The sequence below is a fragment of the Drosophila ananassae genome (assembly GCF_017639315.1).
Source record: "Drosophila ananassae strain 14024-0371.13 chromosome 4 unlocalized genomic scaffold, ASM1763931v2 tig00000054, whole genome shotgun sequence".
Lineage (NCBI taxonomy): Eukaryota > Metazoa > Arthropoda > Insecta > Diptera > Drosophilidae > Drosophila > Drosophila ananassae.
In genome coordinates this window covers 5,877,862-5,897,208 of record NW_025319037.1, presented here as the reverse complement: position 1 = coordinate 5,897,208, position 19,347 = coordinate 5,877,862, and the positions used below count along the sequence as shown (strand labels likewise).

General features: G+C 35.2%; 1 protein-coding gene across 14 annotated transcripts in view; it reads left to right on the top strand.

Annotated features, from left to right (window-relative positions):
* The first annotated feature begins 11,708 nt into the window (after window positions 1–11,708).
* LOC6501786 (zinc finger protein 2) overlaps window positions 11,709–19,347 on the top strand; it is a 73,753-nt gene continuing 66,114 nt past the window's right edge. For 9 of the 14 annotated variants that reach the window (XR_004311342.2, XR_004311341.2, XR_006507857.1 and 6 more), the window contains exons 1-2: window positions 11,709–11,830; window positions 13,413–13,648. Coding sequence is in view for 8 of the 14 variants with exons in the window: in XM_032455857.2 (XP_032311748.1) it covers window positions 13,629–13,648 (20 nt within the window). In the remaining 6 variants the exon portion in view is untranslated. The other 5 variants (XM_032455859.2, XM_032455851.2, XM_032455849.2 and 2 more) reach the window with 4 other exon arrangements.

Genomic DNA, 19,347 nt, shown 5'->3' with positions numbered 1-19,347 from the left:
TGACGAACCTGCATACTAAACCGATGTACAATTTCTGTAAAGCTTTACTAAACTAGCTGAACCTGCAATAGATACGTTTTGAACATAGTTTTAGATGACTTGAAATATGAAAATATGAGATAAAAACTCCAATTTAATTGACGAAAATATTGTTTAACCGCCTATAATAAATTCAATAAAATTATTTCGAGTTTTTCCTTAAATCAAAAATTAAAACATGGTATGATCTACTGATTTCAATAAGAAAATAAATCAGAAAATTGCCATAGAAAATTGTTTGGGAAAAAATCATAGAAGACCAAAAATTAATGTAGAAAATCGGAGATTTGAACTTTGGATGAGTATTCCAAAGATATGGTAACTGCTAGATACCATTTTTTAATTTTAGTTGGTACACATACATTTCAAATTGATATGCACTAAAAACAATGATGGTCAACGCAATTACATAGCCTACATAATTCAATATATGGTAAAATTTGATCAATTTCTTCTCTTAGGTGTACCGCTGAAAATGTGGGTGATAGAACCTATGTTTGTTCTGGACGTTGGTTCAGGGGAGCATAAAGAATATGGAGCAGGGGAAATTGTGCGTGGAGATTTTTTTCGGTTGGCCTGTGTAATTTAAATGTAAGAATAAACAACAAAACAGTTTTTTTTACTCCAAAGATTTTGACATTAAAGAAAGTGGAATAATTAAAAACCTTTCCAAAGATGTAAAGAATGTTTCGATAGCTCAGTGATTCTGAAGTTATGCGTATTTTTAGTTTACAAATGTTTTGGAATTTGGTTAGATTAAAAATTTTAATTAAAAATTTGCCCAAAATTTTATTAAAAATCCTAAATTGTTTCGTAGTTGCGGGAAACCAAATTGCTTAAACAAATAAACAGGTTCGAGGCCGATCCTTATGAGATAACTATATAATAAATTATCAAAAAAAAAAAACAAGAAAGGAAGATGATATACCCTTGCAGCTTAGCAGCAGCCTTTATTATTATTATATATATCGGATTGTATATAGTTGTCCGATCCTTATGAGAATTTCACCATCAAATAAATTTTCTAATAAAAATATTGGAAAAAGCCCAAAGCTCATTTAAAAATTGCACGGTTGTGCCTTTTCCAATTGTTCAGTTATATGACAGCAGTAGGATTTTTTGCGCGGTTCCCACTGCATACGTACAGCCCACCTCCCGTCCAACCGACCGAGGGACGCTGCCGCGTAACGTACGGCTCGAATCGCGGGAATAGATCCGAGATAGATAAGCGAGGATTAGGAGAAAGATATTACGAGGAAGAGTGTTGCACAGATAAGGCGGTTAATATAAGCGATTTAAGATTGTTAGTAGGGCAAAGTGACAAGATGTGGTAGAGACCATTGTAGTCCGAACATAATACCCTGAACGGATTGTGTTGGGCATATGTCGAACTACAATGGCTGAGGAGCAGAGGACGAAAGTTTCTGGTCCTTCTACTAGGAATGTTAAAATTTAAGCGTGTTAGTAAATGCTGGCTGTCTATATTTCCATAAATAAGATGACACCCAGACATCGACAAACATGTCATGACAAACATGACACCCAGCATCGTTCTACGATTTGTTAATGATGGTAAGTTGATTAGTAAAAGTCTACTATGATAAGAGGGGAGGTAAAGATTTGCATCCCAATTAAGTCCCCTAAGCGCAAAAGTAAGGAAGTTTTTTTGTACAGATTTAATGTGATCTTGGTGGACTCCATATTGAGGACTCCAGACACACGATCCATACTCAAGAATCGGACGGACCAGTGATGTATATAACGTTTTAGTTATGTACGGGTCATTAAATTCTTTTGACCATCTTTTAATAAAACCAAGCACACCCATAGCTTTATTAACCATGGTAGCTACATGGTCGGTAAATTTAAGTTTCAAATCTAATAGGACACCTAGATCGTTAACCTGAGTTAATCGTTCTAAGGCGTTCCCATAGAGAAAGTACATAGCCTGGTGAGGACTAGATCGGTAAAAAGACATAAGTTTACATTTCGATCCATTAAGGATTTAGTCGGCCGATCCTTATGAAAGATCGGATTAGATTATCCAAAACGGAATCCGTAGAAAGTCCCATCATTCTAGCTTTAAAAACAACAAAGTTAAGCCAATTCTGATTGTTTAGTTATATGAGAGCTATATAAAGTATATTTGCAAATTTTATGAATTTTGCCCATAAGATGTTTTGACCAAATATAACATGTGTGGAAAGTCCCAACCCTCCAACTTAAAAAGCACCAAAGTTATTGCATTTCCGATCAATAAGTTATATGGCTGCTATAGGACATACATAGTTGACCGATAGACAAATAAAGTAAAAGTTGAACAAATTTATTCCATATTTTCAAGTTTTTTGCACACATACATGCACACATGCATACATTGCACACAAACACACAATTCGCTATAAGTAGCTGTTGCTAACACCTTACCTCTTGCCCGTGGAATGATAGAAAACTGCATTGGTCGAAACTTTCCTTGCTAAATTTCAATCAATTGGGTATTCGACATTGATTTAAGTGACTGCTGTTTTAAGGATTAAATTGAACCTTTGAATAAATATTGAAAATAAATATGGGACTTTTTATTAATTAGGCCGCATATTTAAACTATTAATAGAGTGACCCCAACGTGATCGCACCCCGGTTTGGTTGTTGTTGCTGCGACGAGGACCGAAGATGGTCCTCGCTGCAGGAGAAATTGGAGGAGATAAATTACAGCGAAATTGGGAGTTATTTGTATTGGTTCTCTCAGCTGGCCACGGACGAGCACGTCCAAGTGGAGGTTTCCAAGCGCTCCATGAGACTTTACGTTTCTGGTTGATACCAGTGGTGCTGGTATTTTATCCACGCATTCTGAATACTTTGAGGCAGTTTTTGCGTCTCACATCACAAAACGTCAACCAGATCTAAACATAATTGTCGCTTTATGCAAGGAGATTCCTGCTGACTCTACACATAGTCTTGACTATATATATTCTTCGCCAATTCTGGGAGAATCCTTTGCACAGGCTTTGGGTTGGTTTCATTCGCTTAAGCGTAAGCTGGATCATGTGAATGTATGGACCCAATATGCTTCGTTCATCAAACAATACTTGGATCTTGGATCACATGTGTCTGGTGCCGCAATACTTGCGAAGTAAGTGCCAGTATGTCCTTCCCGATCACTGTTTCTTGAAGGAAGACAGCCCATTACTAAGCTGAGAGATTTGTTCGATGGTTCGGCTGCCATGTCCTCTGGAAAATACTATTCATGATGAAATAATGGTTTTCAATCTCGATTCCATAACTTATAGCACAAAGCCAGCATATCCGTTCGCTGAATGCACCAACTTGACTTTCGAGTTATCCTCCGGGTTTTTTATGCAGATGGCCTCATATCTGGTGTCACGACGAAGACTGAAGCTATTGCGATAATAGGCCAGACATCGAGCCTTTTGAACAAGGCTCGGTTTTAATTAAGGAAGTGGTGCTCCAACATCCAAGAGGTTTTGGTAGGAATGCCCTATTATGACAAGTAATCATACTTGAAAGAATTAAGTTTCCTCGTTAAGCCAATTCTGCTAAGCTGGAGTTGGCGTTTACGTCTGTCAGGGCCTGCTTGTCGACTGTTATGCTCAAAGTTTCGAGTGGCGCCCATAAAGACTCAAACTATTCCGAAGCTGGAACTATCAGTTACTATCAGTCAGCTGGAGTCAGTTACTAGCAAGGCTGATGGCTGAAGATTTAATCCAGCCGATCTACTCTCCATTTTGTGAGTGTTACTCCACCTTGCCTCTCGCCCGAGGAATACTTCTTTGCTAAGCAACGCCTTGTGTATTCAATATTAAATTGAGTGGCTGCGGATTTTACGTAATTCGGATTATAAACTGACCCCTCGAATAAATATTGAAAGTTTAACTGCGCATTTTTAATCGCTCGGCTGCAAATAGCGTAACAGATATGTATATATTGGATCGATACAGTGTCCGATCTTTATAACAAATTCACTAAATCCATTATTTAAACAACAAAAATTGAAATAGTCCAAAGCTTTTATTTTCAAACAAAGTTTATGTCATTTACGATCGTTCAGTTATATGGCCGCATCGACTTGTATACTGCCTGCAAACAAAAGAAGGATGTGTAAAAAGTTTGAAATCTATAACTATAAAACTGAGAGAGTAGTTTGCATAGAAACAGACGATTCAAGCTTATATCGACTCAGAAGGTGATACTGATCAAGAATATATGTATATGCTTAATAGAGTCAGAGCTGTTCCTTCACTGCGTTGCACATTTTTGACCAAAATTATAATACCCTCTGCAAGGGTATAAAAATTTCATTCACAAAATTGCGGCTGGTCACATTATCACATTATAATCACATAATAAAACAAGAAAGGAAAGGATCGGATTTCATAAGGATCGGCCAACTATATACGATCCGCTATATATCTAATAATAAAAAATGCGTGGCGCCACCTAGCGGACTGCGACTCAACTGCAAGGGTATATAAACTTCGGCTCCGCCCGAAGTTAGCTTTCCTTTCTTGTTTTGTGTATAATTAATGCCCCTTAACCGAAAACAATCAAAAAAATAACTTAAACAATGATTTTGTTAAATTTTGTCGCACAGTGTAATTCATCACCAATGAAGCTATATAAACGTGCTTTAATTCGTTGAAAATTATTTTTGATGTATATTTCACTTTATTTAAAATAGAAAACTACTAAAGAAACAAGAAACAAAAGCTAACTTCGTGCGGAACGGAAGTTGATACACCCTTGCAGTTAGGTAGCAGCTTATAAAATATTATTATATCTATATCGGATCGAATATAGTTAGCCAATCCTTATGAGAATTTCACCATCGAATTAATTTTCTAATAAATTGTTGAAAACAGCCCCAATTATCTTTAAAAATAGAAAGGTGTCATTTTCGATCGTTCAGTTAAATGGAAGCTATAGGATATAGTCGGTCGATCCTTATGAAATCATATTACTTTGCCCAAAATGAAATCTGTACAAAGTCTCATCATTCTAACTTAAAATAAATAAGATAAGATAAAATAGATAAGATATTTTGGCCAATTATAATATGATAACATCCTCATCCAGGATCGGCCAACTTTATACGATCAGCTATATATGTATATATAATGATTAAGCTCCTACCTAACTGCAAGGGTATATCAACTTCGGCTCCGCTCGAAGTTAGCTTTCCTTTCTTGTTATAGGAAAGCAAATCTGCCAATTTTAAAAGAGCTATATATTTATTTAGTTATATAAGAGGCCGTTATATTTTGATTTCCATATTGTCTTGCTGTATTTTTGAAGACATGTATCTCAGAGACTTTATGAGATAGACCTATCAGATTTGGCACATAGATTTCGAAATTTGGCCTCCTTTTGCACCCCCAAAATAGAATCTTGATGTAGAAAAGAAAAGTGACTTAGAAAAGTTTTTTGAAAAACAAAATTTATAACAACCATTTAAAGAGGAGTTAAAGATTTTTTCTGCTTCCCTACTGGACTTGATTGTTTGAGTTGTATGTTCCAAAACATAAAAAAATTCACAACATTTTTTTGTGGAATCTATACTTAAAAAGGTTAGATAAAGTTTGGGTGGAAAAAATTAGTACCGGGTTTCATATAGTCAGAAAACACGACTATAGCCCCCTTTTCTTCTTTCTTCTTCGTAATCGATTTGTGCAAAGACGAGAGGAATCCTTACCACTGCAATTTAGACTTTAATAGTTTCTGAAGTGTTTCTGGAGAGTTAGAGTTTCATTGCATTTAAATCATATTGTTCAATTTTTATATATTCATATACATATTACATGTACATATACCACCTTCGTCCGAACCGCCCACACAATTGCATCACTTTTGCGCGGTTCCCACTGCATACGTTCAGCCCACCTCCAGTCCAACCGATCGAGGGACGCTGCCACGTAACGTACGGCTCGAATCGCGGGAATATATCCGAGATAGTTTATACGAGGAGTAGGAGAAAGATATCACGAGGAAGAGTGTTGCACAGATAAGGCGGTCATTATAAGAGATTTAAGATTGTTAGTTGAGCAAACTGACAAGATGTGGTAGAGACCATTGTAGTCCGAACATAATGCCCTGAACGGATCGTGTTGGGCATATGTCGAACTAAAATGGCTGAGGAGTAGAGCAGGAAAGTTTCTAGTCCTTCTAATAGGAACGTTAAAATTTACGCGTGTTAGTAAATGATGGCTGCCTACATTTCCATAAGTAAGATTATATAGAAACATGACACCCAGCATCGTTCTACGGTTTGTTAATGATGGTAAGTTTATTAGTAAAAGTCTACTACGATAAGAGGGCGGGTAAAAATTTGCATCCCAATTAAGTCCCTTAAGAGCGAAAGTCAGGAAGTTTGTTTTTACAGATTCTATGTGATCTTGGTGTACTCCGTATTGAGGACTACAGACACACGATCCTTACTCAAGAATCGGACGGACCAATGACGTTTTAGTTATTTACGGGTCATTCAATTCTTTTGACCATCTTTTAATAAAACCAAGCACACCCATAGCTTTTTAAACATTGTAGATATATGGTCGGTAAATTTAAGTCTCAAATCTAATAGGACACCTAGATCGTTAACCTGAGTTAATCGTTCTAAGGCGTTCCCATAGAGAAAGTACATAGCCTGGTAAGGGCTAGATCGGTAAAAAGACATGCGTTTACATTTCGATCCATTAAGCTTTAGGTTATTTGCTAAATCGGATTGAAGTCTAGACTGGGCGCTAGTGAATTTATGCTGAAGGCATAGCTTAACGTCATCAGCGTACATAGTACAAGTGAATTAGTTAAGGTAAGGGGAAAGTCGTTAATAAACCGTAAAGTAAAAAATAGGGGTCCAAGATGGCTTCCTTGGGGCACCCCAGATGTTGCGCGGACTAAACACGATTTAACATCTTTAAAGAAGACACGTTAGCTTCTACCAGATAAGTAGCTCGAAATCTAGATAAGAAGATAAGTCGGGAATCCAAAAAGACTGAGTTTACTTATAAGAAGTGAATGGTTAAGAGAGTCAAATGCTTTACTGAAGTCAGTGTAAATGACGTCTGTTTGTAAGCCATTCCGGAACCCATCCGTGATAAAAGATGTTAGCTCCAATAGGTTGGTTGTGGGGGATTGGCGCTTCATAAAAGCATGCCCTGTTGGCACGGAGTTATTATTGAACTACATAGGTATTGCAAATGTTGAGTGATAAGTTTTTCGAAAAGCTTTGGAATTGCTGACAATTTAGAGATGCCTCTTTAATTTGCAGCGTCGTATTTTTTCCCATTTTCATGCAGCGGAATAATAAAAGATTCCTTCCACATAAGGGGAAAGATCGAAGTTTCCAGCGATAGATTCGGCGCAGTTCTTCAGAACACAGCCTGGTACTCCATCAGGGCCTGGCGAATATACGGGATTGACTTTAAGAAGATCCGATTACACACCACTTTGATCGAAAGATGGACAAAATATGAGGTTGGCTGATTGGATAATATAAGTGTAAGGCTGAACTGAACTGCTGCTAGGTGAATACGTAGTTTGAAAAAACTGTGCAAAGAGATAGGCCATTGCCTGATCATTGTTCGCATACGAGTTCTCAAACGTAAGCAGTGGGGGAAAAGATACATGTTTACGCATAGTATTTGCAAAGTAATAAAACTGCTTCGGATCCTGAGTAAACTGAACCCGGCAGCAGCCAATATAGCTCATATAACGGTGAAATTGGACTGAGCTACTAAGCTACATAGCTACCGAATAACTAACTGTACAGCCAGATACTCTATGTTTAATTAAAAGTCTACTCATACTATTCCTTAAATTTATAACGTGCCTTGTATACCAAGGCGGATTCGTTGAAGCGGACGGCACGCAAACGTCGAAAAATATATTCAAAGTGTAATAAAATTTTTGTAATGCGATGTCTATATCCACGCATGCCAGTAAATCAGACCAATCAAATTCCAAATTTAATTTATTTCATTTCATAAAGTCATCCTTACGGAAAAAACGAACTTTATCAGATTTAAGTGTAGGCTTAAGGTCAATTAAGCAATTGTTTTGGGTGGGAATTGTGGTGGGAGTTAAGCTGCAAAGACGATGAATTTTCAACATTTGACCACATAAGTTCTGGGATATTAAAGTCACCCAGAGCTATCAGCTGGTCACCATCAGACAGACGATCGAACATCAAACGAATAGCGGACAAATGTTGCCAGTATGTTGGCGGTTCGGACGAAGGTGGTATGTACGAACAGGTAACATACAAAGAATGATCGAACAAAGTGATTTTGATGCAAAGAAATTCAATGTCACCAAACTCTTGTGATTTTACCTCTTCAGAAGCGAATTTGAAGTCTACAGAAATTAACACTCCTCCACCCCTTCGGAGAGTTATATCACAAGGTTTATTAGGTGAAAAGGTTAATATTATATATATTTAACTTTCTTTAAGACCAAACGTCTAAACAACATATTTTTCAAAATTGGCCCATTTGATCTTATTTATATTGCACGTGGATATAGCCCTAGCGATGTCGCAACTTTTAATATATCGCATATATCTGGCAAAATTCGTTAACTCAAGATATTGTCCTATAAGTGCAGCTACAAATTCTGGACAGCCACCTGTGAAGCTTGGTGTTACGTAGACATACATATATGGATGTGTATATTTGATGGGGAATATTTTTTTGAGCTTGTGCATATTGTGTGCAATAAACTTAAAAATATGGAATAAATTCTTTCAACTTTTACTTTGTTTATCTATATGTCGACTATATCCTACAGCTGCATAAAACTAATTTATCGGAAATGCCATAACTTTGGTGTTTTTTAAATTACAAATATGGGACTTAGTACAGATTGCATTTTGGTACAGATTGCAATCTTGTCCGATTTAAAAAATTATTAGGATCGGCCGACTATATCCTATAGCTCTCAAATAACTTAACAATCGAAATTGGCTTAACTTTCTTGTTTTTAAAGCTAGAATGATGGGACTTTCTACGGATTCCGTTTTGGACAATCTAATCCGATCTGTCGACTAAATCCTATAGATGTCATATAACTGAACAATTGGAAAAGGCACAACCGTGCTATTTTTAAAGGAGCTTGGGGCTGTTTCCAATATTTTTATTAGAAAATTTATTTTATGGTGAAATTCTCATAAGGATCGGACAACTATATACAATCCGATATATATAATAATAATAAAGGCTGCTGCTAAGCTGCAAGGGTATATCATCTTCCTTTCTTGTTTTTTTTTTTTTGATAATTTATTATATAGTTATCTCATAAGGATCGGCCTCGAACCTGTTTATTTGTTTAAGCAATTTGGTTTCCCGCAACTACGAAACAATTTAGGATTTTTAATAAAATTTTGGGCAAATTTTTAATTAAAATTTTTAAACTAACCAAATTCCAAAACATTTGTAAACTAAAAATACGCATAACTTCAGAATCACTGAGCTATCGAAACATTCTTTACATCTTTGGAAAGGTTTTTAATTATTCCACTTTCTTTAATGTCAAAATCTTTGGAGTAAAAAAAACTGTTTTGTTGTTTATTCTTACATTTAAATTACACAGGCCAACCGCAAAAAATTTCCACGCACAATTTCCCCTGCTCCATATTCTTTATGCTCCCCTGAACCAACGTCCAGAACAAACATAGGTTCTATCACCCACATTTTCAGCGGTACACCTAAGAGAAGAAATTGATCAAATTTTACCATACCATAAGGATCGGACAACTATATACGATCCAATACATATTATAAAAATAAAGCCTGGTGCTAAACTGCAAGGGTATATCCACTTACTTTTTTTTTTTGTTTTTTATAACACAGGCTGACAATTTCCAACTTTTTTTTCCTCCACGAATAATTTTACCTGCTCCATAACCTTTAGGCTCCCCTGAACCGAAGTCCAGAACAAACATAGGTTCTATCACCCACAGTTTCCGCGGTACACCAAAGAGAAGAAATTGATCAAATTTTACCATATATTGAATTATGTAGGCCGTGTAATGGCTATGACCATCATTGTTTTTAGTACATATCATTTTTGAAATGTATGTGTACCAACTAAAATTAGAATATGATCTCTAGCAGTTAACATTTCTTTGGAATACTCATCCAAAGTTGAAATCTCAGATTTTCTACATTAATTTTTGGTCTTCTATGATTTTTCACCAAACATTTTCCTTTGGTAGATTTATATTTTCTTATTGAAATCAGTAGATCATACCATGTTTTAATTTGGGATTTAAGGGAAAACTTTTTGAAAATATGATAAATATATATAATATAATAATAAATTCAAAAAAAAATATTTCGCGTTTTCCCCTAATTAATTATTCCACTTTTCTTAATGTCAAAATCTATGGGGTAAAAACATGAGTTTTGGTGTTTATCCTTACATTTAAAGTTTTGCTAACTGTGTGAATCGACTGTCCAGAGGTTACTTAAATATTATATATATTATGTGTACAACTGATATAAAAAAAACAACTGATATCATATAAAAAAATCTCTTGACGAGGTCAAATACCGGTGACGAACCTGCATGCTTATTTTTAAAAAAATCTTCCATCTAATAAATTCAATAAAGATCAGCCGACAATGTACTATGGCTGCAATAAACATAACTGGAAGATCGCAAATGATACAACATTATTATTTTTGAGGAGAGACGCTTATCCGATGAATGAAATACTAGGATAATAATAGGATAGTCCCGAACGTTCTTTACTTATATATCTTATATATATATAGACCTGCATGCAAAGGAAAGAATAATTTGATGCTGATCAAGAATTTCTATACTTATAGGGTCTGAGATGTCTCCTTCAGTGAGTTTAGACTTTTGACCAAAATTGTAATATCGTGTGCAAGGAGGTATAAATATTCCTAATATAAAATTAAGATTATCTTTCAAGTTTTCTGTTACTTAATATTTTCCCATCAAATTTTAAAATTGTACAATGAATAGTAAACAAATATATACCATGTAAAAATGAATAATATTTTTCTTTAATTAAAAATATATATAAATATATTTTGACACTATTATCTCCAAAAAACTGTACTTTCAATAGGGATTCTCCAAAACCCGACGGCAATGATACCCAAGTAATAAACGATGATTTTCATGCTGCACCCACATAAGAACACATTATATACTCTAAGGGGTTACGAGAGGAAAAGAGAGGCTCCCAGGCTGAGCGTAAAGCACATTGGTACATTGTTTTTCAAAGCTGTTTTCGTCTCCCTCTTTCATAATTACCACTCTGCGTGGAAATAATTACCCCATTACGATTACCTCGCAAAGACTCTCAGACTCCAAAATCTCGCTATGTACGTATGATTTCCCCCTTTTATTGTGCCGTTCGTTTTAAGGGGAATACAAGGCGAGAGCGCAGAAAAGAGAGAAAGAGAAGGAGATGGAGAGTAACATGACCGTTAGCGCTAAATAAACATGTAAGACTCGCCCGATAGTCGCTCGACACGACATGTTGCGTATTATGCAGTATGATGGGACAGGGATGGAATTCAGATCTCTCGTTGCGTGCGAGCGAGAGGTAAATAGATCCGCGCTCTGCCGCAACTGCAACGAACCTTGTTCGACAGGCCGAGTATGTTCGGCGCACAGGCACGAACTATGAAACACTTGTAAAAATTGAGTAAAATGTGAGTAAAGGTTGGCAAAAATATCTGTATCTGTGTCTCAAGTCAGTCGAAAAAAGCCGTTGAATAAGTCAGATGCGGGTCGGATGGTGAGTTCTGAATTCTCATATAAAGTGATTTCCATGTGGGGATCTTTTTGATGATAATTTAGTCGCGTCTGTTATTGTGATCTATCTTGCCACTGTATCGAAGTTTTTTTTATAAGCCCTCGTCAGTATCCGAATAATAAAATAGATGCCCCACATAAAATTACCGGTACACGTAAATGTACGGTAACGTAAATCGGTTAAAAACGGATTTCATTGTATGGATAGTGCTATTTCATTCATCGGATAATGCTACGCATTTTATATCTGTGTGCTCGCGTCTACCTGAGGTGAACAATGGACAGTGTAACTACTGATGAATGAAAGCGGAGAAAAAAACACAATAATAATACACGCCAACTATGTTTTCAGCTAGAAAGCAGACTTCCCAAACTCATCAGTTGAAACTCTCCGAAATAAAATTGTAAAAAAAATATGTGCTTGTATGCACATATGTACATTATTGTGTTTTAGTGGTGACAGTAAAATGTAAACTTACCCCTTACTTTGCTTAGCAACAGGAACATTAGCATTTAGGGCATAAACTCTTTATACATACCATATTATCATATCATAGCAAAACGAAATGAAACTATGTATGTATATATATACTATATCCGTATGTATATTAAGAATAATCAATGAAATAAAGGACAATTTAATGTTCTTTATCAGAACTTTTACTCAAAACAATCCAAAAAACTCATCGGAATTAAACCACACCAAGTGCAAAAGGGTGAGCGAAATAAGAAACAAAAAAGCAATCTAAAAAAAGATCGCGCAATGAAAGGGTGCCTAGATAAATTCTCTCTAATTCGTATTCGCGACTTAATGAGTTTGTGGTCCACGAGAGAAGTGTATGCAAAAAAAAGTCTTTCTCTTTCTTGAATCTGTTTCTGTCTCTTTCGTGCTCGCTAGCCCATCTCTCTTTGCCGCTTTTTATTGGGGGACATTAAAAGTCGGAGTTACCATTTATGTCTTAATGTGCGTGTGTGCAATTGTATGTATAAAAAAGAGACAACTGTCTCGCTTTCGATATATGCAGTCAAATAGGAAAAAGTGTTGATATTAAAAATGCAAAAACGCAGAAAAAGTTGGCAAATTAAATCGTTGGGCGTATCACGCGAGTATACACTCACCTACCCACACATATGCACCATACCTAACTCGCTCTTTCGGATTCGCTTTTTTCTGGCAAAGGTACATACATATGTACATGCAGATGTGTTCAATGTGTATACTAAGTACACAAAAAGTATTTATATTACGAGGGCCATTTATGTATCTATTTCAGATGTAAAAAAAAAATACGTAAGGGTTTTAAAATTGCAAATAACTCACAGCAAATAACTCGTAATATTATATTAGGAGAATCATTTGTAGTGACTAACATGTTGTAAAAAATACATATGCCAACGTGGTCATTAGCAACATGTCACTATTACCATTAATACACCATAGAACCATATTTTAGCTTATTATGTTAAAACTTTTTTTTATTCCATTTAATCGTCATTTATTAAACTATAATTATTTTATCTTGCTTTGATCCTATTACTTATTTTCTCAATGGAAACAAATTTAGGTTTTGCAGGATAATGTAAAACACGCCCACAACTACGATCGCTTGATTTAAAAGTTCCTATAATATTTAAGTATAAAGATAAAGCATACAATAGTACAAAACCATCATTGCTAAGTAATAGTAAGCAAATCATTTCCCACGGAAAAAATAAGATACCTTAACCAAACTTAAAATTGTAAAAAGGACCAACATATTAAGCAGCTGACGTCCAATTTGATGGCTACTAAAAATCTAAGGTGAGTACAAAAATTAGTAATATGAAAAATTTTTTAATTGGCAATACATTTCCTTCCTGACTTCCGATTTTATGGGGTAGTACATCTCAATGAAATTGTTTACATCTCAATGAACTACTTATGTATGTACATATATACGTACATATTTATGTTAGAACATACATATATACATGTTTATATTATTATACATGAATATGCTTTTACCCCACTGGACAGAGTCGAGTTTATTTAAGATGCGGAAAGTCAAAATACACCAATTAAATGTCTCGGTATTCAGTAGCGAATCACCCTTTAGACTCTAGTTAATTAAAATCTGAGTCTAATTAGCCAATGACGGAGTTTTCAGTTTAAATAAGTGGTAGTGTGGTTATCCTCTTTGGTTGGGGAAGTTAGAACGACGAACAAAACGAGCTTTTCCGAAATGAACCGAACCCTGAGAAAATGCAATCATTAAGCTGATACCCGAAGTCGACCGAATAATTAAGCAGGGCTAAAAACAATGATGATAGTAACGAGGCATAAGAAGAGAGCTAGTTTCCCGCTCATTCTCTGATAAATCTCAGACGGTTGCGACGCAAAAGCGAGAAGCTGAAACAGCGGAAACAGAAGAGCAAAGCACTAGAGAACGACAACCACCAAAACGCGTCTTGATTGGTCGGTTTCACTGGTTGGAGTCCTCATCTCATTTTTCTTTACTTCGTTCTCCCCTCTTCTCCGATACTATGCCGCACCTGCTACCTCTCCATCCTCTTTGATGTACATTTTGTACTTGCAGTATGTACATTCTTTCTTTCGTGGGTGGTTGGGATTGTAGACTACCATAATTGCTGACTTCAATCACACACTATACATGTTGGTACTGGCTGCGACTCTGCATCCGGGATTCGTTGCTATCGTCAGATGAACTTCCACATCCCTTACATTTTAGTTACGTTACAGGAACAGGGTTTAGCTTATTTGATGAAAAGTTAATTATTAATTTAAATAACTAATAATTTTTGGTCAACTGATTCAATTTGCAAATTTCAATAGGATCGGCCGACTACGTCTTAATAACATATAACTGAACGATTGGAAAAAAATTAATTTTATGACATTCATATAAATACTGATCAACTATATCCGATAATAATATGTGCTTAACTTAACTACATACTAACATACTTTCGCAAATTGTGTTGGTTTGGTTATCTGTAAAAACACACCATCTTAACATCATCCTAAAATTTTTTTCATGCATTCCATTATATTTGAAGGTACGTCACATTTTGAGGAAACCCGTATAGATAAGCTAAAATACGTTATGGGTACAGTAGGGTAATGGAAAGAAATAAAGAAACCAGAAATTCTGATTGTCAAAATGTCCTTAAATACATAAATGTACTTGTTAAATGTACTTATAAATGTATGAATATTTACTTATTTACATAAAATATAATTACATATATAACTATGTATGAAGTTAGACGGTCTGAAACTTTTACAAACACTAACTACGGCGCACTTAGTGAAAATGTTCTATTTTAATGGTCAAAATTACTAACTCAAAAATAAGATAAATGACTTTAAACCCTTGCAGAGGGTCTTATAATTTTGGTCAAAAGAGTGCAAAGCAGTGAAGGAGTCATTTCCGACCCTATAAAGTATATATTATCTTAATCAGGATCACCTCCTGAGTAGATATAAGCATGTCCGCCTGTCCGTCTGTCTGTTTCTACGCAAACTAGTCTCTCAGTTTTAAAGCTATCGAGTTGAAACTTTGCACACATCCCTCTTTTGTTTGCAGGCAGTATATAAGTCGGAACTATCGAATCAGATCTACCAAATTTCATAAGGATCGGCCAACTGTACCCTATAGCCGCCATATAAATGAACGATCAGAAATGGTACAACCTTAACTGCAAGGGCATATCAACTTCGGCGCCGCCCGAAGTTAGCTTTCCTTGCTTGTTTTGATTTATTTTTGAGCTTCTATGATTTTTCCCCAAACATTTTTCTATGGAAGATTATTTTTCTTATTAAAATCTGTGGATCATACCATGTTTTAATTTTGGATTTATGGAAAAACTCGAAATAATTTTATTGAATTTATTATTGTTAGTTAAAGAAGATTTTCTTCAATTCAATATGAGTTTTTATTCGCATATTTTTAAAAAGTCATGGCAATCTAAAACTGTTTCTATGTTCAAAACGTATCTATTGCAGGTTCAGCTGGTGTAGCAAAGCTTCACAGAAATTGTAGATACCCATGACATTTTTAAAATATGAGATTAAAAACTCCTATTAAATTAAAGAAAATATTGTTTGTTTTGGCTGTTGGCCTGTGTTGTTTATAACTTTTAGGAATATGTACTTATTTACTTGTTATATACGTTAAACTGCACATGAACAAAAGATAACCAGTCTAATAAAAAATTTAATAATGTCCATATTGTAAAAAATTTGACACAAAAAATACGAGTTTAATCTTTTAAATTACACTATTTTAAATAACACACTTACATATTTCTGGTATTTTACATATAACAAATACATTCAAAAATGTTTATTTATTTTGCTTAAAAATCATCTTTTTGCTTCTTTAATTTGCAATTTAGCAGTCAAAAATTTTATTATGGTACATATACCATGGTTTTTATACCCTTGCGGAGGGTATTATGATTTTGGTTAAAAGTGTGCAACGCAGAGAAGGAGACATCTCCGATCCTATAAAATATATATATTTTTGATCAGGATGATCTCCTGAGTCGATATGAGCATGTCCGTCTGTCAGTTTTAGAGCTATCGAGTTGAAACTTTGCACACATCCTTCTTTTATTTGCAGGCAGTATATAAGTCGGAACGGCCGGGATCGGTCAACTATATCCTATGGCTGCCATATAACTGATTGATCGGAAATGGCATAACTTTGGTGTTTTTTTAAGTTAGAGGGTTGGGACTTTCCCCACATGTTATATTTGACCAAAATATCTTATGTACTTATGTTAATGTAATTTCATCATTGCTAGAATGATGGGACTTTCTACGGATTCCATTTTGGACAATATAATCCGATATTGCCAAATTTCGTAAGGATCGGCCGACAATATCCTATAGACGCTATATATATGAACGATCGGAAATGGAACAACCTTAACTGCAAGGGTAAAGGGTCCCCTTTAGGGTCCCATTTTTCTAAAAAATGTAGACCCAAAATTTTGTAATCAGTAGTAGAAGTAGTTTATAATCAGTAGAAAAAATTTCTTCTAGTGGGACTACACTTCTGTATGTACGCTTTCAGATTATTAAATCTGTAAATGATCGAACATCATCAATATTTTGCTATTAAAGTTATGTGAGCTTATTAAATAACAAGCATAATAACATAAGCTGATCTGATATGATCAATAATGAATGAATATTTAATTCCTGGTACAAAATAAAATTCTTTCCGTTGTTATTATACAAAAATTTTATATATGGGCATTTGTCCCCCTACTTCTCGACTATACTCCTATCTCTTTTTCTTCCTCGAACCACGCTTAGCATACATTTTCTACTGGGTTGCCATAAGAGACGTCGAAAACGACATAAAAACAACGTCAGTGACGGGCTCAGTTAGAAAAGTCTGAAAATATGCAGAAAAGAGACACATTCAACGTCGGTTTCAATAGCAGATTCAGATAAGTTTTTTATATGAAGGAGAAGCGCAGCCAGCGCGTTATATGTAAATTATTTATTTACATTCACATTTATTTGAGCTGGAGCACTGCTTGGTGGAAAGAGTTTGGGTGTACATACATACATACACATGTCGGTTTACTTCTCCAATAAATGGATCGAAACGAACGAGTCGCCACCAGGTCTCATTCAAGATTGAGTGCTTTTTAACTCTAGTTTTTTATATTGCAAGAAATCGAAAACATTTATGTATAATGCCAACAGACAGTCGCACTCACGTATTAGGAAAAAATTAAAAATTAAAAAAAAAACCGACTTCAAGAAAAATAATGGAAATTAGCAAGGAATATTCGAAGGCTAAGTCAAACTCAACGACAAACCTAACCAGAATTCGAAACAATTGCCAAGGTCCGAGAGATTTGGTGTTCGTAGAACCTGTTTTCATTTTTATGCTGGTTAGCGTGAATTTCTCAGACGGTAAAAATGATTTTTGTTGATGGTAGTGTGGGGGGTGGTGGTGGGTTTTGTGCTCGTGTTCACAATAATGAAGTTCTGTTTCTTTCCTCTCACAGTCACGCTCTCCCTGTTTGTCAATACTAATTAAATTAGGAAGTTACTCTTCTGCGTTTTCTTTCCACTCCAAGGCATGATTCTCTCTAACTGCACAACCTCTCTGCTCTCAATGTCGCTTGCGAGTATTTCTTGCTCTTACATACAATGAACATATGTATATACATAAATATACATGGTTATGGTAACGCTACAAGTGCAAGCGAGAAAGAGAGAATGGGTGGTAATGATTTACTCCTTCTCATTGTTTTTGGAGTCGGTTGGGAATGAGTTGGGATTGGATGGGGTCGAGAGCTGATGCTGGGAGCTACTAGGTTATTGCTTTTCCGTTTTTTTCTTTTAAGAGTTTTTAAACTATTCTCATCTCAATAAAATTTGTTCATCCATGTGCTTTATGCGTCAATATTCTCACAGACTGAAAAAAAGTGTAAATAGGCGAGCCATACTAATGATTTCATGACTCACAGTTTAACTGCGGCTCAAACAGCAAAACCCGGCAAATAAAAATCTGAATATCTTTTAAATCTTCAAACCGTTATTAGTACTTTCAGCGCATGTCTACAAGTTTGGACATATATACATTCATATGTATACAAATATCAAGAGTTTCCTACACGTTCGTGGAATGTTGGCCTTATGTTTCTTATATGCAAATATGTTCACATCTCTACACGAACATGCGAACTTTCATCAATTTGAGTATACACAAATATAAATAAGGTACATATATACATACATATGGTACATACACTCCACCTACACTTCCACCCATTCAAACTTTTTGCTCACACAGTTAGTGGCACATAAATCGCACTCACCCAGTGGCAGTGTGCATGTGTGTTTGTGTAAGCTAAGCATTTCGCACACTGATGCGGTCTGCGCTACCGCATAGCATCTTCTGATTGGTCGTTTAAGTGTGTGCTGAGTGCTCCCGCCTTTCCCCCTTATCACATGATGCCTTCTTGCTCTGTCCTAGGTGGCTTCATTAATTAGATGCTTTACTTAATAATATACATACATACATATGTATTTAACAGCTGTGAAACGAGAATTTTAATTGGTCAGCATTTGTTGTCGCTTTAGAGGTTTTTAGGGGTAATCTTTACACATATGTAATACTGAATGCCATCGTAAATCTAGGTATTTTGAAAAATATGAAAAACAAAACAAACAAGAAAAGCTTTCTTTTGACGGAGAAGAAACTTATAGGTACATATGTATGTATGTATAACCCATCGAACATTGTACATATTAAATGAAGTATCTCAATACAAATACATATGTATGCCCAATCACTCCTTAAATAACGGCTGAAGATCCAAAGCTTCAAAAGATAAAAAATTAGTTAATTATTTTATTGTTTTACTCTATATATTATTATTTATTATTCGCTTATTGTATCGCATTATTGTATCGCACAGGGAGAGTTTCCGACCCCGAATAAATATTTACATATGTATATAAATTCA